The 24,118-nt window shown below is 37.8% G+C and overlaps 1 protein-coding gene and 1 long non-coding RNA gene across 2 annotated transcripts in view; one reads left to right on the forward strand and one right to left on the reverse strand.

Moving 5' to 3' along the window:
- Positions 1–24,118, forward strand: part of LOC122436465 — a 49,817-nt gene that overhangs the window by 13,348 nt on the left and 12,351 nt on the right. The window lies entirely within an intron of this gene.
- Positions 5,943–6,940, reverse strand: LOC122436463 (small ubiquitin-related modifier 2-like). Its single transcript, XM_043460257.1, has one exon. The coding sequence runs from the start codon at positions 6,824–6,826 to the stop codon at positions 6,572–6,574; it is 255 nt and encodes an 84-aa protein (XP_043316192.1). The 5' UTR covers positions 6,827–6,940; the 3' UTR covers positions 5,943–6,571.

Below are 24,118 nucleotides of genomic sequence, written 5' to 3' on the forward strand. Positions count from 1 at the left end.
TCGTGCATGACGGCACCATTGTGGTTATCTGAGTCCTTAAGACCTTTTTTTTGTACAGGTCCTCTGAGTATTCTTGCCACCTCCTGGAAGCAGATCTCTTCTGCCTCTGTTAGATCCTTGCCGTTTCTGTCCTTTATTGTGCCTGTGTTTGTATGAAATATTCCCTTGATATCTCCAGTTTTCTTGAAAAAATCTCTAGTAATGTATTTGCTCCTGTTTGTTTTCATATTTTAATTGTTAAAAGCTAAAAAGGCTAGAGAGAATCTGTTGTAAATCTTATGTAATAGACGGGGAAGCGGAGAACTGGAGAGGATTTACCCAGAGGATTCTCATGACTTGAATTTACAGAAGAACCATGACTTAAAAGCCTGGTTTCTGGTTAAAAACTCTTTTCTCTAGGCCAAACTAAAGAAAAGCATATAGCCTTGGTAATTTGGTGTTAACATTAGCCTATGAATTATTAGTTGATTTTGTAGTATCAGACACTCAGGTGATTTGAGTTAACATGGTTTAACAGAAGGTTCCTTAGCTCAGGACACATGGATTCCTTCATTGCTTTAACTAACTGAATAATTTTGGATAAACGCTCTAGCTTCAGTTTCTTCATTTGTAAAATTAAGAGGTTTTAAATTGGGGTTTCCTTAGGCTCATTTCTGTTCTTAAAATTTCAGTCTAGAAACTGAATGCTGGTGTGTTCTCCCGTGCGTTAGAACATTCTGTGATGTTGCAAATGTCACCTGTCTTTTCAGCTTTAGAATTTCTTTAGAATAAGAATGGTATGTTTCAGTGATGATGATTAAATGATTAGATGATGATTAAATGCTAATACGAAGGAGCGGAAAAGTTGATTATGTTCTTACATACTTCTTTTTTTGTAAGTTGGTAGTTTTAGAGCAGTTTTGAGATGTGTTGTCAGATTTTTGTAATAATTTTATGAGCTAGGCCTTTTGCTGCATTATCACATTTGGTTTATAGTTAGAGTCATTCAAAGACAAAACTAAGCAACTGTGGCAGCTTATACTGTTATACTCCCCCCACCCCCCCTTTGGATTATGTGTAGCTTATTCTGGTGTAAACTAATTTATTTAATTAAATTTAATTAATTTATTTAATTTAATGGTGTAAACAGTGTATACAGCTGTACACATTATTTCCCAACCCAGGGAACGAACCCAGGTCTCCGGCATTGCAGGTGGATTCTTCACCAGCTGAGCCACAGGGGAAGCCCACACATTATCATAGTTTTAGAAAAACTGGGTTTACCCACTAAGAATAAAACTTTATAGAGATGAAGCTACAGAGAAGAAAGGATTGTCATTTTTTAATTGAAATTCATAGTTTTAGATTGTAGGATAGAAATATGAAACTCAGACATGCGTTTAGACATGAAGTATTTCTGTCTGAAGCATTGCTATTACTACTTTGGGATTCCATCCAAAATATATGATTCTTGCTTTTCTATTATTTTCGTTTTCCGGGTAGATGTTTAAAGAGTTGGTTTATACTCATGACCTCTTATTGTTAATGTTTGGGATTTAATTGTATATTAAGAAAATAGGAAATGTTTTTATTTTAAATTGTTGATCTTATAGGTGTAATAACTAATTTTCTGAACAAGGAGAGTCTTTGAAGAGTTCCAGTGAATATAAATGTTGTATTCTCTGGATAAAAGGTGTTTCAGAATGCCGAGTAACACGTCTTTATCAGAGAAGTAGCACCAATAGGATAGTGATAGCCTTCTTGACTCAATGAAAATATGTAACAGTTGCATCTTACTTGTTGTGGTCCTTATCAGACTATGACATGTTATACATTTTTTCACATAAAATCACTCACAGAGATAACAGTTGAAAGAATATTGTTCATACTTGTTGTCAGTTGTGACTTGACTTTACAGGCTAATCTGAAAACTTAACCTACGTTTTTGAAAGAAATTATTTCAAAATTTTAAATTGATTTTTGAACAGCACTCATGTTGAGAACTGAAATGCAGATTATAATAATTGAACCTTCTGTTGATGATTTAGCTTTCTCTTTATAAATGTTACTGTTGTGTAATTTAGTGATGTTAGATGCCAGTTGAGTGTAGATCAGACTTAATTTGTAATTTCATAGTATTGTTTCAGGCTACTGTGCTTTTCTAATTGATACTCTTTCTTTCCTTCCTTGACATCGGTCGTTACTTTTGGCAGCACAATTCCAGCACAGAAGGCTGTGTGTTTCTTCTTTGTAGGAAAGAAAGAAATTTATTGAGCAAGGGTTATATGTCAGATGCTTTCACAAACTTTCTTAATTGCTGCACAGTATACCATCTTCTCCCATTTCTCTTCTTACAAGCAGATGAGGAAAGTGAAGTTGGAAAGTTTAAATAACTTGCCCAAAGTCTGAGTGTGTCCCACTGCGCTGTTTTCCTCAAAGCTTGGATCTGTGACTATCTTTTTGGTGGTTGAGGATACTTAAAGATTAAGTGATGAGCAAATGGGATTATTGTAGACATCGTAAGTCACTGTGTAGCTGTGGGTCATCAAATAAAATTCATCATTATTACTAACTCTTAACGGGAATGCCTTCACATTATCTAGGCATCATGACATGTATTAAAAAGGATATGGTAAAATAAGAGAACAGACTTGATATTACTTTGAGATGCTTATAATCTGGGAGGGAGTGTCCTTACAGAATTTATGGTTTTAGTTATATTTGTCTAGAATATTGCCATTCCACAGATACTTGTACCAAAGCAACTTTTTTTTTTTTTTTGAAGCTGAAGCTCAAAATTAAGATCAAGCATTTTTCCTTGTTTATTTTTTTCTAGCTGTGTCATTCTGAATTGCCTGGAATTTCGAAGGGGGGAATTCTCACCCTTTTCCCCCCACCCACCCTGTTCTAAATTTCTTGTTGAAAATTACTCACAGGGGACTAAAGACTTCTTGTCCTCTATGTGTAGTGAATGTGAAGAAGACAGTTTTCTTCATTTTAGTTTTAATTGGCTCATGCTGCGGTTCTCCAGCTCTCAGTAATTACAGAACTTTCAAGATGTGTAAGTATATAATAGACTGACATCCTTTTAAGTGTAGCATTTTGAAGGTTATGTTTTTATATCTTTTAATGTAGATGAAAAGACAGATGTTTGTGAAAGAAAAGAGATTGTTAGTGTTATTTTTTCTTATTTATACTTACTAGCAGGGACATTATAATCCTGGATTGGGTATAGGTAAGGGAGTAAAGGTCACTGTTTTTTTTCTTTTCTCTTTTTATTACTCTTTGAAGGTCACTTAAAAAAAATTAATTTATTTATGGCCACACGGCATGTGAAATCTTAGTTCCCCAACAAGGGATCGAAGCCATGCCCTGTGCATTGGGAGCTTGAGTCGTAAGCACTGGACAATCAAGGAAGTCCCTTTTTTTTTTTTTAATATTTTATTTTATTTGTTTGAAGGTCAGTTTTAAAAAATAGTGTTAATTTGGTTTCTAAGAGGTCTCAGTAAACCTTTCTTTTCTTGCTAAATGAATTTATTTTGCTGAACACTTTGTAACTTGAACTTGTTGGGGAAGCATGCAGTATGTTCCTAAAATTGTGTGTGCTTGGTTGTGTCTAACTCTGTGACCCCATGGACTGTAGCCTGTCAGGCTACTCTCTTCATGGCATTCTCCAGGCAAGAATACTGGAGTGGGTTGGACTTCCTACTCCAGGGGATCTTCCCAACACAGGGATTGAACCCGTGTCTCTTCCATTGGCAGGCAGGTTCTTTACCAATGAGCCACCTGAGAAGCTCCATGTACCTGAAATTAGCAAACATTAAATGTGTATATAGATGTGTATGTGTGTGCATTTTATTCTTTTGCTGAAGCATTGTTAGCACATTGCTGAGTGTATTTGCAGTTATTGCAACTTGAGTAAGTCGGTTTCTCCAATGCGATTAAAATTCTACTCAAATAATTTGGAAAGTTACTTTAAAGTGTTAGGGCTTTTAAATGACTCTGGTGTTTTTTAGTGGTTGACATTGATGACTTCAGAGTTTAACATTTAGTCCTTTTAACTTTCACTGACAGTTAAAGTTGTGTTCTCTATCAAAGATGGGTGAGACATTCATGGCATCAATTCATCACCAGTGTAGTTATCTGGCCACTGTTGTTGACATGTTCACTGATGCCAAGACCAAAGCATGTGGGAACCTGCACTTGAAGTGTATTTCCTTGGGTTTATTGTTTTTGGACTTACTTGATTTAGGGAAAGATTATAGTTGTGGGCTCCTCCTGAAGAGCCTTTTTATCCACTGTTTTTCTCCTAGTTAACATTAACTAATAAAATTAATGATTAAACATCCTTCTGAGTCATTTAGTTAGGTGAGTGGGAAAATCTGAAAATACTTGATATATGAAATTTGAGAATCCTTTGTACATTATTTGGAAAAGGTAGTTGATTATTTTAAGATTAAAATTACACTATTACATAAGCACATTAAAATATTTCTGTTTCATTGTGCTTAGTAAACTCAAATGTTTGTGTTTTCAAAATTGCATTGGTATAACATAGGTAAAACAGCATTCCCCAGACATTTGTTTATGGCCTTCTAAGTGACATTGAAGAAAAATGCACAGTCCCTTAAGTATCTCATAGTCTAATGGAGGAAAAAGATTTGTAAATGGATAATTATGGAGTAGTATGTGAGTGTAGGGAGAAGGCAATGGCACCCCACTCTGGTACTCTTGCTTGGGAAATCCCATGGACGGAGGAGCCTGGTAGGCTACAGTTCATGGGGTCGTGAAGAGTCAGACACGACTGACCGACTTCACTCTCACTTTTCACTTTCATGCACTGGAGAAGGAAATGGCAGCCCACTTAAGTATTCTTGCCTGGAGAACCCCAGGGACGGGAGTCTGGTGGGCTGCCGTCTATGGGATCACACAGAGTCGGACATGACTGACGTGACTTAGCAGCAGCAGCATGTGAGTGTAGTGATAGATATAACCTGAGTGTTATGAAAAAGTTGAGAAAGAGTTGTTAGCTTTGCTTGAGGATTTCAGGGAGAGATTTTTGGAGGATGTGACACTTGAACTGTGTTCAGAAGCTGTATAAGATATCAAGAGGCAGAAGAGGGGCGTATAAAGAAGACATGAGAGGGTGGTGTGTGGAAGGGAGGTATGGCAGTGCAGGAAGTGAATGTAAGATAGGTTGCAGTGAGTGACAGATGAAGTAGGCATAGACTGGATCATCAAGTGTTGTGTTCGCTTTTTAAAGGGCCACTGCCTCCTCCCACCCGTGCTAATAGGAGCTGGGTTTTGAACAGGGCTGTGATGCTCATGTGTTTTATTTTAAAGGGTGGATTTTGAGGAAAATAGTTTCTAAAAGGTTTTTAGAGTTCAGTTCATGATGCCTGGAAGACTGTTGCAGTCATCTAGAAGAAAGTTTTAGGGCAGCAGTATTCAGGATGAAAGATTGGAAGCATGTTTGAGAAATCTCTTGAGCCTGATGTTGGTAGCCCTTGGTGACTGGATGAGAGAGAGGAAAGAAGAAAAGTTAAGGCTTATGCTTTCAGCTTGTATAACTAGGTGGTTTGTGTTGGCCACTACTGAACTAGAGAATACAGAAAGATTTGGGTGGGTTTGAAGAGTGAGTTTACCAGAAAGTTTGGACATGATAAATTTGATTTGTGTCTGGAGGATTTTGTTGGGCATGTCCAGCATACCATAGTTTAGACTTTGGGATTACTTCTTGGCTGGCAGTATAGATTTGGGAGTAATTAACACGTTAGCCACTAATTTATCTTCTTTGAGATACGGACCAAACTTCTTCAGAAATCTGGTAAGAGCTATTGACCCACCATCCAGAAAAGAAGTGCACACACAAAATTTTGCAAAATTTTCTATGCAGTTTTAGGGGACTCCAGAATCCATTGCCAGTCTAAAACTTTGTACATTTTATTTATTTATTTTTTCAGTTTAAACAAGAAGTTTATTTAAACAACAAGACGCTTGACTTGAAGGGAAAACTATGTAGGATTCATTTCTTTTAGAGTAATTTATCCCTACTTAAAGACAGATTGCCCTACATGTAACAGCTACGTACAAAAAAGTTATAAAATTGTCCTTGGTTTTACAATGATAAATGAAAAACATTAAAATTCTCCAATCGAACAAGGTATGCAAGAATTTTTATGTTGTTCTTTTTTTTTGTTAAACAGTGAGAGCAAAATAACTTACTGGAATATAAAGATAAGAGCTGATGAGCATGCCACTAATGGAGAAAAGGGGGTATTTTCACAGAATCAGTATTTTTCCCCATCCCATCTCCATTTGATGTCGATCAAAACATACCATTGGCCATTTAGTTAAAAAAAAAAAATGCAATATGCTTGTGCACATACACCAGTTACTTTATGTACAATAAAGGAATGGGGAAGGGGAAAATGAAAGAATAGAGAAACTATACTGTAGTAGTCAGGATGTGGTGGAACCAAATTGCGGTTTTCTAATTGAGAATGTCTTCTTGGTCTGAAGGAACAGAATTCTGGAGTAAAGTAGCAGGTTCCCTTTTTAGTAGACACCCCCTGTCTGCTGCTGGAATACATCAATTGTATCTTCCATCTTCCATCTCCAACTGTGCAGGTGTGTCTGTTTCATTGATTGGCTGCCCGTCAAATCGGAATCTGATCTGCCTCATTGACAAACCCTGTCGTTCACAATAGGCTTTCATTAGTTTACTAAGTGGTGTATGCCTCTTAATCTTAAACTGCACCACAGAACCATCCTGCCTCGCCACCTTCAAATTAATATGATCGTTGTTCTCAGTCTTGACTCCTTCCTTGGGCTTTTCGTCCGCCATGGCGAGCGCCGGAGTCTCCTCAGCTGCCGCTTCACAAAAGAGGTACCAGGTCCGCACGGAACGAGCACACAAGCAGCACCAGGAGCGGCAGAAGAAGGTGGCGGCAGCGGTGGAGGAGAGTAAAACTTTGTACATTTTATTTATTTACTTATTTTTTATCTTTATAAATACTTTATAGTTGCCAGGTGGAATACTGAAATTTACATATTACTTTGAAGACAACTAATTTACAGCTCACTGAAATAAATATAAAAGAAGTCTCAGACATAAGGGACAGGTAGGAAACCTGAAATGCTGTCACTTAATCTACCTCCAGGAGCTTTGGGGCTCGCAGGTTGATCTGACCTTGAGTCAGCTTAGACACTGTGCATGACCAGGTTGTCCATCTTACCAAAGTCAAAGCATTCTTTAATTCTAGGCCTTCTGACAGATGCCAACATGTCTTCATTAAAGAATACTTTTTTCGTCTTACGAATACTGGAAATGTGTGAAGAAAGCAAGCATTAAAGGAGTGAAAGAAGTCTGGAAACAAGCAGGAAGAGATCTTTAATAGAAAAAAAGAGAGTGTGAGAATCCTATCGCTCTGAGCAGTCAGAATTGGGGATTTCTTAGAATGCTAGATGTTTATCCTCCTAAGTCTTCATTGATTTTGTTTGTAATATAAAGATGCCTTGTATTGCTTTCTGATTCAGTCATTTCTTAGTAAGATTTCATTGCAGAACTTCGTAAAACTTTGTACATTTTAGAATCCTGGGATTGTTCATAGTAGTTGGGACCATTATGATGAATGGAAATGCATGCGGACCCAGTGCAGAGTGAATAGAAGAACCAAGGACAGAGCTCTAGGGATTAAAATCATGTAAATGACACTGGAAGAATAGGCGATATGAAGTAGGAGGATACTGTTTTTGAAAGAAGGCGACATTTTATTGACTTGCATTTAGCATAGTTGTGCTCTTGTTCAGTCCCTTAAGTTGTGTCTGACTTTTAGGCTTCCTTGTGGACTATGGCCCACTGGAAACAGTGGCAGACTTTATCTTCTTCGGCTTCAGAATCACAGTTGTGTTCTTAAGGTACTTTTGTTTTAGCTGTTTGTTTGCTAAGCTTGAAAAACTATGTTTTTTCCCTGACATTTGATTTCTGTAGATGAGAGTTTAAGAGATCCTGTCACTGTTGGTCAGCATGTGAGGGATTATATAGTAGTCCCTTAGTGTCCGTGGGGGACTGGTTATAGGACCCCTGAAGATACCAGGATCTGAGGGTGCTCAGTGAAGTGAAAGTCGCTCAGTTATGTCCGACTCTTTGCAACCCCATGGATTATCCTATACAGTCCGTGGAATTCTCCAGACTGAAATACTGGAGTGGGTAGCCTTTCCTTTCCAACCCAGGGATTGAACCCAGGTCTCCTGCATTGCAGGTGGATTCTTTACCAGCTGAACCACCAGGGAAGCCCAAGAATACTGGAGTAGGTAGCCTATCCCTTCTGCAGCAGATCTCACCGACCTAGGGATCAAACCGGGGTCTCCTGCATTACAGGCGGATTCTTTACCAGCTGAGCTGTCAGGGAAGCCCTTGAAGGTGCTCAAGTCCCTTGTATACGATGCCAGAGTACAGTCTGCTCTGTATCTGTGAGTTCCATAGATATGGAGGGCTGGCTATATGGTGCCCTGGCCTGGGCTGAATTTACCAATATTTGCATTTAATCCTCGTGATAGTCTTTTGAGATAGATGTTGTTATTAAATTAAACCCACTTTAAAGTGAGGAAATAAAGGTTTGTTGTTTGTTAGTCACATTCCACTCTTCTGCTACCCCGTGTACTGTAGCTCCTCTGTCTAAAGGATTCTCCAATACTGGATTGCCATTTCTTCCTCCAGGGGATCTTCCCAACCCATGGATCAAGCCCACATGTCGTGCATTGGCAGGCGGATTCCTTACCAGTGAGCCACTAGGGAAACCTCAATAAAGATTTAGAGAAGTTAAGTAATTTTGCACAGCGTTGCATGGCTTGTGCATTTAGCAAAGCCATGACAAATCTAGGCATGGTGGGCAGCAAAATCTGTGTTCTCTACTATTAATAATAAACTGTACTGTGTTTACCAAGATTGTCAGTGATTACTGATAGTACTGCTTTACCCAGTTAGCACAGAGGGATGGGAGATGAGTCCAGTGATTTGAAAATATGGATTCTGACTCCAGCTCTCTGATTTTGGGGTAAGTCATTTAACTTCTCTGGGTCTGTTTTTGTCTTTGTTTGAGCATTTTTATGCTTCAGCAGTCACGAGAAGAAACATTTTGTCCTGTGTCTTCACCTCTACCTATAATGCACAAATACTGAGGAAAATATACATGAACTTCTTGGATTTTAAAATAATTTGTATATGTGAGAAATGATTCTTTCATTATAATGTAAGAGCATTTGTACAGTACTTGAAACTTATTAGTTTATCTTAGTAACTTCTACATTTTATACTAAAAGTATCTTAAAAATACTTTACTTTCTAATAGAAAATTTAGTAATTCATGCTGAGTAGAGACCCTTCTATATGTTATTTTTAGCTTCCATGGGATCTTTGTTACAGAGCCTGAAAAGATCATTTAAGGTTTTGCTGAACTTTTATTTAGCAGTATAATTATCTCTGGCATTTTCAGTCCACAGTAACTGCTCTTTCTTTGTTTCGAACATTCTTCTTTATATGTTCAGTATTTAACCTCAGGAATGGTGTCTTAGTCTGCCTTATTGTAACCTCTATATATACTGTCAGCAAACTGTTAAAAAAAAAACACATTTCACATGTATGGACTGTTCGAGGCCATCATTATCACATTGTCTTGTGGCCTTTATTTGTGCAAAGTTGTAAAAAGCCACATCTTATTTATATTTTATATGGATGGCATCCTCTGTATGAGGGTATCAAATAGGTTGTAGTTTAGATATAACAGTAAAGTCTCTTAAGGCTGTTTCATAGCAGTCTCTGATAGACCTGGATTTGAATAAAGTTTGAGAAACAAGATACTTGTTGTTTTCTAAAGAGTTCATTTTAAAGCTCTCCAGAAAAGATTAGAATAATAAGACTTAGTTTGAGTCATCTGCCTAAGAATCCTTTTGACTGGGAGTTGAACTTGTTTGACTGAAAAAACTGTTTTTGCCTGCCTACTCCTTCCTCTTTTCACATTCATACCCGTTGGACAGGACTTGAAGAGGATTCTTTTTTCTTTTTTTTTTTTAATGTCTTAAAAAAAAATCTCTTTCTTTATTGAGATAAGCTGTACCTATTAAACATATGCAACTTGATGAGCTTGGAGGTAAGTATTCATTTGTGAAGAGATTGCAATATATGCAATAAATATATCCATCACCTCCAAATTTTCTTCCAGCCCTGTTTGGAGAGGATTTTATTAGTTAAGTATCTTATCCATTTCAAGTCAGAAGTAGACATGAATCAGATGAGTAATTGATGTAGTGTTTCCCCGGTTGTAACAGAGAACTTGTAGGTTTTATGTGGCTGCTTACTGAGAGATAAGTAGAAAATTTATCAACAAGTGTTTATTAAATGCCAGGTATTATTTTAATGGCTGAGTTTATTCAGTAGTGAGGAAAATCCCTGCTTTCATGGAACTGATATTTGACTGGGAAGAGAGGGGCCAGGAAAAGAAATAATGTGAGGTTGGAATTTGATGGTCACTAGTAGGAGGGACGGGCTTCCCTGGTGGCTCAGTGGTAAAGAATCTGCCTGCCAATCAATGCAGGAGACATGGGTTCCATCCCTGGGTCAGGAAGGATCCCCTGGAGAAGGAAATGGCAACCCACTCCAGTATTCTTGCCTGGGAAACCCCATGGACAGAGGATCATGGTGGACTACTGTCCATGGGGTTGCAGAGAGTGGGAGACGACAGCAGCAAGTAGGAGGAGGCTGCTGCTTTAAATAGAGTAGATAGTTAAAACTTCATTTTAAGGTGACTTCATTAAAGGTTGAGCAGCGTTAGTGTTTGATAGGGGCATGAGCCGTGCAGATATCTGGGGGAAGGCCATTTCCAGACAGAGAGAATAGCAAAAACCACCTTGAAGTGAACTTGTTATCATGTTCCAAGGAATAACAAGGAGGCTGGTAGGGCTGGAATAGACAGAGCAAGGAAGAAGGATAGATGAAGTCAACAGAGATTATCGGGTCAATTAAGAGTTGGTAGGATAGTGCTTAGGACTCTGACTTTAACTCCAAGAGAAGTCACCCACCGAGGGTTGTGAGCAACCAAGTGACATGATTTGGCTTGTTTTCAGAAGGGTCACTCGGATTGCTTTATGATAGTGGGCCAAGAGCAGAAATAGACCAATTAGGAGACTGTTGTAGTAATCTGAGAGAGAATGGTGGTTTGGACTAGATTAGTAACAGAGGAAGAAGTGAGGACTTAGTTTTGGGTGCATTCTGAAGATCAGTTCAGTTGCTCAGTTGTGTCTGACTGTTTGTGATGCCACGGACTGCAGCATGCCAGGCTGTGCAGGATGGACAGGAGGTCCATCATCAACTTGCAGAGCTTGCTCAAACTCATGTCCATGAAGTCGGTAATGCCATCCAACCACCTCATCCTCAGTCATCCCCTTCTCCTCCTGCCTTCAGTCTTTCCCGGCATCAGGGTCTTTTCCATTGAGGCATTTCTTTGTATCAGGTGGCCAAAGCATTGGAGCTTCAGCATCATTCCTTCCAATGACCATTCAGGACCGATTTCCTTTAGGAGGGACTGTTTGATCTCCGTGCAGTTCAAGGGACTGTTAACGGTTTTCTCCAACACCACAGTTCAGAAGTATCAATTCTTCGGCACTCAGCTTTCTTTCTAGTCCAACTCTCATATCCATGCATGACTACTGGAAAAATAATAGCTTTGACTAGATGGACCTTTGTTGGCAAAGTGATGTCTCTGCTCTTCAATATGCTGTCTAGATTGGTCATAGCTTTTCTTCCAAGGAGCAAGTGTCTTTTAGTTTCATGGCTGCAGTCACCATCTGCAGTGATTTTGGAGCCCAAGAAAATAGTCTGTCACTCTTTCCATTGGTTTCCCATCTATTTGCCATGAAGTGATGGGACCAGATGCCATGGTCTTAGTTTTTTGAATGTTGAGTTTTAAGCCAACTTTTCCATTCTCCTCTTTAACTTTCATCAAGAAACTCTTTAGTTCTTCTTCACTTTCTGCCGTAAGGTGTTATTTGCATATCTGAGGTTATTGATACTTCTCTGGCAATCTTGATTCCAGCTTGAGCTTCATCCAGCTGGCATTTCGCAGGTTGAAAAAACAGGGCAACAATATACCACCTTGACATATTCCTTTCCTGATTTGGAACCAGTCAGTTGTTCCATGTCTGGTTCTTTTTTTTTTTTTTTTCTTTTTTCTTTTCCCCATGTCTGGTTCTTACTGTTGCTTCTTGCCTTGCATACAGGTTTCTTGGGAGGCAGGTGAGGTGGTCTGGTATTCCCATCTCTTTCAGAATTTTCCACAGTTTGTTGTGATCCACACAGTCAAAGGCTTTGGCGTAGTTATTCAAGCAGAAGTAGATGTTTTTCTGGAACTTTATTGCTCTTATGATGATCTAGCAGATGTTGGCAATTTGATCTCTGGTTCCTCTGCCTTTTCTAAATCCAGCCTGAACATCTGGAAGTTCTTGGTTTATGTACTGTTGAAGTCTCGCTTGGAGAATTACTTGTCTCCAAGTAATTGTCTGCAGTTGTCTACAAGTCTCGCTTGAGTATCACTTTGCTAGTGTGTGAGATGAGTGCAATTGTGCAGTAGTTTGAGCATTCTTAGGCATTGCCTTTCTTTGGGATTGGAATGAAAACTGACCTTTTCCAGTCCTGTGGCCACTGCTGTGAAGTTACTCAGTTGTGTCTGACTCTTTGCGACCCTGTGGACTGTAGCCCACCAGACTTCTCCATCCATGGAATTTTCTAGGCAAGAGTACTGGAGTGGATTGCCATTTCCTTCTCCAGGGGATCTTCCCAACCCAGGGATAGAACCCACGTCTCCCGCATTGCAGGTAGACGCTTTACCATCTGAGCCACCAGGGACACTGCTGCGTTTTCAAAATTTGCTGGCATATTGAGTGCAGCATTTTCACAGTATCACCTTTTAGGATTTGAAAGAGCTCAGCTGGAATTCCATCACCTCCACTAGCTTTGTTTGTAGTTATGCATCGTAAGGCCCACTTGACTTGGCACTCCAGGATGTCTGGCTCAAGGTGAGTGATCACACCATCGTGGTTATCTGGGTCATGAAGATCTTTTTTGTATAGTTCTTTTGTGTGTTCTTGCCATCTCTTCTTAGTATCTTCTACTTCTGTTAGGTCCATACTGTTTCTGTCCTTTATTGTGCCCATCTTTGTATGAAATGTTTTCTTGGTATCGGAATTTTCTTGAAGAGATCTCTAGTCTTTCCCATTCTATTGTTTTCCTCCATTTCTTTACATTGATCACTGAGGAAGGCTTTCTTATCTCTCCTTGCTGTTCTTTGGAACTCTGCGTTCAGATGGGTATATATATCTTTCCTTTTCTCTTTGCCTTTTGCTTTTCATCTTTGGTTGGCTATTTGTAAGGCCTCCTTAGACAACCATTTTGCCTTTCTTTTTCTTCGGGGTAGTCTTGATTAGGAGAGATACCTTCTACACTTCATGGCTTGGCTTCTGTTGAGATTCACCTATATATTAAGCCACGTTTATTGATAGGTTTATATCACATCACTTCGTATTTTGAGATCTTCAGGAATTATTTTTTAATGGCAATTTTAGGAAATCCCTGCCTGCTTGCTTAGTTGTGTCCGACTGTGACCCTTTGGACTGTAGCCCACCAGGCTCCTCCGTCCATGGAGTTCTCCAGGCCGGAATACTGGAGTGGGTTTCCATTTCCTTCTCCAGGGAATATTCCCGACTCAGCGATCGAACCTGCGTATCCTGTGACTCCTGCATTGCAGGCGAACTCTTCACCTACTGAGCCTCTAGGGTAGCCCATTTTTAGGAAAAACAGGATTTATGTAACTGGTAAAATTTGTAAAATGATAAGTTCCCATTATTATATACGTAGGGCTCTGAAAAATTCAAATGTTGTGAGAACTTCAATGCTATTTTTGATCATGGAAAATGTTGCCTATTTTTGTGAATACTTGGTTTCATCAGGTAAAGCAAGCAGTATGTTTTGGAATTTAGAGCCAAGGAAAAGATAACTTAGTGAGTATCAAGTGGCTCTGGCAGTCTCAGGCACACCTTGTTTTACTGTGCTTTTGCTTTACTGCACTTAGCAGATAACTGCATTTTTTTTTTTTTTTAACAAATTGAAGGTTTATGGCAGCCCTTTTCAGTGTGTTTCTGATGAACATTCCTGATAGGTGGGAAGAGGTCAAAATACCAATATTGACACAAGTTTGGTAGAAGTTAATTCCAACCCTCTTGGATGACTTTGAAGGGCTCACAGGGTGGAAGAAGTAACTTTAGATGTGGTGCGAGTAGCAGAAAAACTAGAATTAGTATTGGAACCTTAAAGTGTGCTAGTCGTTCAGTTATGTCCAACTCTTTGTGACCCCAAGGACTGGAACCCGCCAAGCTTCTTTGTCCATGGTGTTCTCCAGGCAAGAATACTGGAGTGGGTTGTCATTCCCTTCTCCAGGGGAATCTTCCTGACCCAGGGATTGAACCTGCGTCTCCTGCGTTGCCAGCATCACAGGCAGATTCTTTATTGGCCGAGCTACCAGGGAAGCCTACGGGTGAACAAGGAAAATGGTTTCTTTCTTTTTTTTTTGTGGGAAATTTCTTAAGATGAAATGTACTTCTGGTACAGATATTGTGAAGGCTGTTGACATGACAACGAAGGATTTGTTACATAAACTTAGTTGATGAAGCAAGTTTGAAAGGACTGACTCCACTTCTTACTGTTGGTAAAATGCCATGAAACAGCGTTGCATGCTACAGAGAAATCATTGTTGAAAGGAAGAGTTTATTCATGTGGCACATTTCATTGTTATCTTATTTGAAGAAATTGCCACAGCCATCCCAGCAGTCACCAGCCACCCCTGATCAGTTAGCAGCCATCAGCACCTTGGCAAGATCTTCACCAGCAACAAGATTATAACACTTTGAAGACTCAGATGATGGTTAGCGTTTATTTGCAACAAAGTATTTTAAAATTAAGATGTGCATTGTTTATTTAGACATAATGCTATTGCCCACTTAATAGCCTATATAATGTAAACGTAAGTTTTATTTGCATTAGGAAACCAAAAAATTCATGAGACTCGCTTTAACAAAAAAATTTGTGTGACTTGCTTTATTTCAATGCTTGGTTTATTGCAGTGGTTTGGAATCAGAACCATGGTATCTTCAAGGTATGCCTATATTTTTAAAACAGTGGAAAACCCTACTTTTAAAATCACACAAAGCCAGTATAAATCATACCAATTAGGGGAAACAGCCCACCCTGGAATGGTTCTGAGGCATTGCGTGAGTGCCATTGATCTGATCAACCTGTCATATTACAGGAAGAGGAACTACAGAATGTATAGGTTAAGCAACTTAGTCAAAGTTTTGTAACTGCCCTGGGTAACTGTCTGCAAATACAAATTTGATTGTTTAGCTCCTGGGTGAAATGCTTCAGATTTCTAGGAAGTCACACACACCTCTTAACATGATAGTGTGTCTGTGGTAACCTTAAATGTTTTCTTTTTTTTTTCTTTTTAGCACATGCACCGTATTATTCATGTACCATTTGATGTTTTTAATACATGGTGTATATTTCAGTGCAAAATAGTGCCAAATACAAATGTCTGTATTTTTCAGAGGTTTATCTATATTGGAATTAAGTTTTGTCCTGAGTTTGAAGATTTTTTAAAGAAGAAAGTCCTTTTCAGTAGTCCATATCATCATTAATTATATGGCTCAGTTCTGGTTTCAGTAAAGTTGAGAATTAAAATCTGAATTATTACTTTTAGTTGATAAAATTGCTTGGTGTTACCTAAACATTAGGATTGGCTTGCTGGGATTTGCCCCAGGCATTTAAACTTAGAGGGTGAAAAAGTTTTAATTAATGATTAAAAATAAATGTGTGTGTGTTAGAGGGTGGGGGGTTAATGTATAGATTATTAATATCCTTCGGCTCTCTAGCCATGAGCTCCTGGACCTTGGGTCAGTCAGGACCTTGTCAGTCCTTTCAGCTCCCACTCATGCTCCTACCTGCTAGCCTCTCCTGTCATTCCCTTTCCACCTTCTTTCCCTTCGCCAGTAATTTGATTGATTTGAAGATGTATTTCTTACAGCTTGGATGTCAGTTTATCATTGAACACAGCGAACTTATGTTATTACGGCATTGAAAAATATAGGTTTTGTTTTGATTTACTAATCCACTTTAATCTTTGCTAAGGGTGTAATAAAAAGGACAGGGAAAGCTGTGTTCACAGAAATGGAGGATGTAGTATGTCCATTTGAATTATTGCGGAGGCCTCAGTAAAGGTTGGTGTGCTCAAAAATAATGATTCTTCATTGTTTGGCATTCAGGTTGCTTTTTTGAATAATGGTTGTGGCATCATTGCTTATGTAAATAATACAGTAATGAAACAGGACCCAATTTGAGAACATAAACATTGCAAATTTTAAAAAATCAATATACAATAAAATGAGCCTTTTAATTTCATGTACGGTTCTGTGAATTTTAGCCCATTTATAGGTTTATGTAATTGCTATCACAGTCAGTATGGAATATCCTTCAGCCCCGGAAAATTTGTTTTTCCTTTGTAGTCACATCCTTCTTCCACCCTTAATACTTGGCAACCACTGATCGGTCGGTGTAGTTTTGTTTTGTCAATAATGTTATATAAATGGAATCATACAATTCGTAGCCTTTGAGACTAACTTCTTTCATTCACATCATTATTTTGTAATTGAGCCAGTCTGTTGTGTATATCAGTAGTTTGTTCCTTGTTACTGCTGGGTGATACTCTCTTGTTATCAGTGTATCAGTTTGCTTATCCATTTACCTGCTTATTGCAAGACATTTGGGTTGTATAGTTGCTTCTGGTTGTGATAGAGTTGCTGTGAACATTTTTGTGTAAGTTTTTGTGTGGATACAGGTTTTCGTTTCTCTAGGATAAATCCCTAGGAGTGGGGGATTGCTGAGTCATGTGGTGAGTGTGTGTTTAACTTCATAAGATACTGCCAGACTGCTTTCTTGTGGGACTGTGCCATTTGTATCCACACTAGCAATGTATGAAAGTTTTAGCTGTTCAGAATCTGTGTCAGGACTTGACACTGTCAGTATTGTAGCCATTCTAATGGGTGTGTGTAGTGGTATCTTATCATGCTTTTAATTTGCCTTATTCCTTTCTGCTTAAGGTTGGTGAACATCTTTTCATGTGCCAAATTGCCTTTTTATATCTTACTTGGTTGAGTGTCTGTTCAAGTCTTTCCGCCATTTAAAAGTTCTGTTTGCTTGCTTTCTTGAGTTGTAAGAGTTTGGGGTTTTTTGTTTTTATTCTTGGTACAAGTCATTTGATACTTTCTCCATGTCAGTAGTTTGTCTTTTTAATTGTTTTAACAGTACTTGTAGAACAAAAGATTTCAATTTTGATGGAGCCCATTTTATCATTTTTTTCTTTTATGGCTCATGCTTTTGGTGTTAGGTTGAAAATTGTTTAAATCTCAGATGACTTTTTTTTTCATTCTGCTATACCCTTTTTCTTTAATTATTGTGGTGCTTTGGAAATGAAATGATACAGCAGGAAATTTGTCTCCTAAAGTGAAAGTTAATGTTGAATGTTAACGATGGCTTAAGAAGATCCGCACTTAGAGCCACATATAGTATGATTATTATTATTATAACTATATAAAAACATTCATGTTGAGGAACTTTTTGCACAGGGAAGGAACAGAAATGGCTGGTGTGGCTCTTTAAGTCAGTGGTCCCCTCCCTAATCCTGGCTGTTAACATCAGAATCACCTGGGTAGCTCTTTAAAAACAAAAATACCCAGGTTCTCTTTCTCTTAGATCCTGTGTGGGCCCTTGACTTTTTGTGTGTGTGTTAGTCTCTCAGTTGTGTGCAACTCTGCGGCCCCATGAAACTGTGGCCAGCCAGGCTCCTCTTGTGTGCGTGGAGTTCTCCAGACGGGAATACTGGAGTGGGTTGCTGTTTCCTTACGGAGATATTCCTGACCCAGGTCTCCTGCACTGCAGGTGGATTCTTTACCATCTGAGCTACCAGAGAAGCTTTTTAAGATAGAGTTTATTTTTTACAGCAGTTTTTGATTCACACAAAATTGAGCAAAAGGTGTAGAGATTTCCTGTATGCCCACTGACACATGTACAGTCTCCCCTACCACAAGCATCCCTGCCAGAGTGGTGTGATTGTTACAGTATTGATGATTGTTACAATGTTGAACTTACACTGACTTATCATTATCACCCGCAGTCCATCATTTACATGATGTTTATTCTTGGTGGTGTTTATTCTATACGTTTTGGCAACTGTGTAATGAAATACCATTACAATAGCATACAGAATATTTTCACTGCCCTAAAAATCCTCTGTACTCTGCATATTCATTTTTCCTTTCACCCTCAGCCCTGGCAGGCACAGATCTTTTTTTCAGTCTCTTTAGTTATGCTTTTTCCAGAAGGTCATGTGGTTGGAATCATATCGTACGTAGCCTTTTCAGATTGACTTCTTTCACGTTGTAGTATGTACTTACGGTTCCTCTGCATCTTTTTGTTTTTTTTTCTCATGGGCTTGATAATAGCTCATTTCTTTCTAGTGCTGAGTGATACTTGATTGTCTGGATGTACCGCAGTTTGTTTATTCACCTACTGAAGGGCATCTTGTTTGCTTATGAGTTTTGTCAGTTACGAGTAAAGCTGCTGTAAACATTAGTGTGGGGGATTTTATGGCGACGTAAGTTGTCAACTCCTTTGGTATTTATTCTGCGGAGCGTAATTTTCTGGATCCCATAGTAAGAATATGTCTAGTTTTGTAAGAAACTGCCACTGTCTTCCCAAGTGGCCGTATCATTTTGTATCCCTCCCAGCAGTGATTGAGTGTTCCTCTTGCTCTGCATCCTCACCAAATTTGGTGTTGTCCTTGTTTTGGATTTTGGCCATTCTAATAGATGTGTGGTGGCATCCCATTGTTATTTTAATTCAGACTGAACATCTTTTTATATGCCTATTTGCCATCTGAATATCCTTTTGGTGAGGTGTCCGGGTCTTGCCAGTTTTAAAATTTATTGATGAGTTTTATAAATTCTTTGTGTATTTTGGATAGCAGTCCTTTATCAGGTGTATGTGTCTTTTGTAAGTATTTTCTTCCAGTCTGTCTTATCTTCTCATCCTCTTGATTGAAATCTCTTAGTCTCTGTAGGATTCTGTTTCTTTGCCAGGTTTATGATCTATTGTTTTAAATTACTGTGTCTTGCTTTATCCTTTGCAAGGCTAGATGCTTTGCACGGTCATCCGTTTTCAGCTACTACTTTAGCCTCTTGTCACAGCTGATATATCATCCTGGGCTCAGCTTCCATGGTCTTGTTACTTGTTCTTCTTAGTCTCATTCTTCACATTCCAACTCTTCATCTGCATAATGTTCATGTAGATTTTTAAAGTAATGGATCTGGTCACAGTATGCTTGGCAGGACCCTTTGGTTCTGGTACCACCTTTATCTCAGGGTGCTTCTTCCCCTTTGCCTTTGCTAGTGCAAAAACTAATTATGGTTTTGGTAGGGTGTGAGATTAATAATGTTACGTGTCCCATACTTTCTGTTTCAAACTTTCTGTACTGTTACGTTAATAATTTGTAAGATAAAGGTTAAATCTTTTGTCACTTTGTGTATTTTGCTTTATATGCCAGCTTAGTCTTGGAAAAGCCTGTTTTGATCTTTCTAAACATTAAATTTTCATCTCTTTCCTACCATTTTATTGTATGTTTGGACAAGTAATCTTTCACTTTTCATGTATCAGTACAAAGATATTTTTCTGAAACAGTTTTAGAGAACCATTTCTTGCTCATAGAGTGATCTGAATAAGAGATGATTGCAGCAAGTTTATTTAAGGGCATTTGTCTTTCATCTTGTAATCATGTCTCTGTGTGTGAGCATTCAAAAATAAATATAACAAAATTAACTCTTAGTAGCAACTTCCTTTCTACTAAGTAGAATTCACTAATATATTACTGATTTGTCAGGATAATTTTTTGACGTATAATGCAAATAAAGCAGTGTTATCATTTATGACACTGTGCTGGTTGATTGCATTTTAATCTTGTTGAAGGGCAGTGTCTTATACTTGGTGATATATTTTTAGTGTATAAATTAGTGATTTTAGAAAACATGCCTTATTTTATAGCTTTGAAATTTAATAGGTAAATTTTTCATTTATTCAGCTGATATACCAAGCATGTTTTTGCATTCCAAAATCAGCATGACTTTATAAATAGTTAACATATAACATATAGTTATATGTTAATAAATAGTTAACATGTAACATATAAAGAGTTAACATATAACTTGAGTTTATAACAAAGGGAATATTTTCACTTAAATCCTTTCAAATGATTAATTTCTAGATTTTCTGGTGTTTAGAATGTATAATACAGTTTCTCTAACATTGTCATAATTTTAATTTAATTGCTACTCAGAGTTTAGAGGGTCAGTGAAAGAATACGAAGCTTGATGAAGAATTTTGTAAATAGGTACATTTTCAGCTTGCTGGGTTTTTTTGTTTGTTTAGCATATGGGAGCTTGCATATGATGTGTGGTAGACTTAATTACTTGAAATAGGTTTTACCACTTTGCATGAAAGTGTTTAACATAGTAGTCAACTGACATGGATGTTTATCACTTTCAATATTGTCAACATATTTATGGAGTAATCTCTTGGTGATACATTTGAAGTCAAGTAGCTGGTCTTGTGAACAAGAGTATATGATATAATTTTGAATTATGTGGTATAGACTAGTGGTTTTCGTACTGTATGTTTGGTAGAATAGATTAATTGTCCCAACAGTAAAATCTCTCCGTTTTCCCTCTACGTGTAAGAAAGAAACTAATTACAATTTTCTCAGCTTCAGCTTTCTCTACTGTGTGTTGAGAATAGTGTGTGTGTGTGTGTGTGTTTAATCTTTGACACTTAAAATCAATTTATTCTAGTTCTAATACACAATGACATTTTATTTACATGTGTTTATAATTTGAGTTTTAGGTGTCAGAAAGCACTGTGACTTTAGATTCTTCCCAGCCTAAAAAAGTTAAACCACTGCTGTAGATTATCTATGGTGAAGAATGTTTAGAAGTTAAAAAAAAAAAAAAAAGAAGTCTCTTTAGGCTGGAGTAACTGAGAGTTGAGGTGGACTGTGGAAGATTGGTTGGATTTTAAAAACTGGCATTAATAGTTCCAAAGTGTCATAGGAGCTTAGAGGACAGATGCAGTACTTCATGACAAAGCTAAAACCAGAGTCTAGATTCTGTTTCCTAGTCAAAGAATTTTTCCATTGAACTGATAACATAGCAGGAAGAAGTAATGGTCAGTAACCTTTACTGGAGAAGGTGTGAATATACTTATGGATTGTGGAAAAAAAAAATCCTGAGTTGTTATCAGAATTGCCTTTAAAGGGTATTTCAGACTGGAAGGAACTTTATGCAAAGGCAGATATGGTGAAAGAACTTGTTGGAGGTGAACCTTGTTGGAGAACCTTGTTGGAGGTGAATCATGGTATTGGAGAGTGGGGATGAAATAAAGGGTCTTTTATATTCCAGGCACTGTTCTAGATGTGGGAGGTACACACGGAGAAGAGAGAATCCCTGCTGCCATGGAGCAATAATAAACAGATAAATATGTAATATACTGGTAATTAGTGATGAGTACTGTGAGGAAAAATAAAGTGTAGGGTGAAGAAGTAGAGGTATTGTTATTAAAACAGGATGGGCAGGGGAGACCTTTTTGTGGAGGTTGAACTTGAGCAAAGGAAAAGGAAATTTCCAACAATAATCCTTTGAGAAATATTCTCATAGACTTTCTTTCTGTCTTGTTCTGTGAGACCTGTATAATTCAAATGCTGGTGAGTTTCCTATTGTCACCAAGGCTGCTGAGATTATCCCCAGTTCTTTTCATCCTTTTTACTTTATTCTGCTCTTCAGAGGTTACTTCCACAGTTTTACATTCCAGCTTATTGATGCCTTCGTCTGTTTCAGGTATGCTGTCGTTGATTCTTTCTAGAGTATTCTTAATTTCAGTGGTTGTGGTGTTTGTCGCTGTATGTTTATTCTTTAATTCTTATTGGTCTTTGTTAATTGATCTTTGCATGTTCTCTATTTTGTTTACAAGGTTTCTGATCATCTTTACTATTATTTTTCTTTATTTGTTTTTTCAGGTCATTTGCCTATTTCCACTTCATTTATTTGAACTCTTGTGTTTATAGTTTGTTCCTCCATTTGTGGAGTACTTCTCTGCATTTTCTTTCTTTTTTTTTAAAGTAAACTTTCTGTGTCTGAGTTCTCCTTTGCCTAGGCTTCAAGTTTGAATTCTTTCCTTTGTTTGGTTTCTGCCCTCTGAAGGCTGTTTTAGTGGATTCTGTGAGCTTCCTATAGGGTGGGATTTGTGCTGAATTTTTGTTTGTTTGTTTTTCCTCTTAAAGGGCTAGCTTAAATGAGTTAGTAATCCTGTCTGCTGATGATTGGGTTTGTACTTTTGTTTTTTGTTTTTTTGTTGTTTACATGAGTCCTGCACAGGGTGCTACCACTGGTTGTTTCTTGGGTGATGCTGGGTCTTGTGTTCAGGTGGTTTAGTTTATGTAAGTTCTCTCTATTTAATACTCAGTAAGGTGAATTATCTGACCATATAGGGTTTTGGAATCAGTGCTCCCATTCCAATGGCTCAGGGCTTGATCTCTGGTCAGAAATAAAGATTCCACCAGTGGTTTGTTACTACATTATGTGAGATCAAACAAGTGTCCAAAAATGAGAAACCAAAGATGAATCCCAGACAAAAGGCAGTTTTAAGATAAGACACATAATAATTAAATAAAATGGAATATACACATTTACTTATGCACCTATAAGCAAAGTCAGAACAGTTCAAAAAAATAAAGTACAGTAGATTGAGCTGGTAAAACTGTAAAACAAAAGTTATGTTAAAATGTTAAGAAGAAAACTAAATAAAGCCAAACTGGAAAACAAACTAAAGCAAGGTGTTGAGTGGGTATAAGGCAATGAAATAAAATTTTACATATGTTTAGAGGAAAGAAAAAAAAAGCGAAGAAAGAAAAAAATATAAAGGCGAAGTTATATAGCATTAGATGAAGAAATTTTATATACATTGAAGATTAAATGCATGGGGCAAAGAGCTATAGAAAAGAAAACACATGAATCAGTGTGAGAAAATGTGATAGGTTTTAAAAAATTAAAATTTTAATAAGAAAAAATGAAAACAATAGAAGAAGAAGATGAAAGAAAAGAGGAAAACTCCACAGAACTGCAAAAGCCCAATGTAGAGGCAGAGGTTTATAGTAACAATAAAAAATGTGACTAAGTATATACATGTACATATTGACCCATAAGCAAAATCAAAACATTCCAACAAAAATAAAAGGAAAGAAAAAATATATACTCCGGTACAAAATTACCCAAATACAACACGGACTGGAAAACATAGCTAAAGCAAAGGGCCAATTCAGGAATAAAGCCATGAAAATGAGCCTAACATACACATTGAGAGGAAAGGGAAGTAAAGAATGAAAGAATAGTTTTGCAAAGTTAAATAGAGGCTGATAAGATTATACACATTAAAGATAACTGCAAGGGGGAAAGAACAGTAGGAAAAGTAAGTAAAGGAATAAATGTAGAAAATAATAATATGGTTAAAAATTAAAATTTAAAGGGAGAGAGAGAAAGGCAAACTCGACAAAACTACAAAGGCCAACGTAGAGGAAGAGGTGTATGACAACAACAACAACAAAAGAGTGACTGGAAAAAAAAGAAAAGCTCAAAAGCTTAATTAGATTCCATATTGCCAAAAAAAGTAACAACTACAGCACAGGGAATGCAGTGGGGCCAGGGGGAGGGGGGAAGAAAGAAATTCTGAAAGATCTACAGAACAAGTCAAAATATAAGAAAGAGAAACGTTTCTCTTGAGTGAATGCTGTCAGAGTCCTTTCCCTCACTGGGAGTCACAGTTCACCTCCCCTCCCTAGGATGCCCTCCAACACTCTGCTGATCTCTGGATCTGCTGTGGAGGCAGCTCAGATTCCAATGTGGACCTACTCCTGTGTGTTCTTGGCTCAAATGCCCAAAG

This window comes from Cervus canadensis, chromosome Y (genome assembly GCF_019320065.1).
Source record: "Cervus canadensis isolate Bull #8, Minnesota chromosome Y, ASM1932006v1, whole genome shotgun sequence".
In the NCBI taxonomy this organism is placed as follows: domain Eukaryota; kingdom Metazoa; phylum Chordata; class Mammalia; order Artiodactyla; family Cervidae; genus Cervus; species Cervus canadensis.

What these genes read in the sequence shown, in the direction of transcription:
- LOC122436463 (XM_043460257.1), bottom strand. Translation starts at nt 6,826, where the DNA reads ATGGCGGACGAAAAGCCCAAGGAAGGAGTCAAGACTGAGAACAACGAT.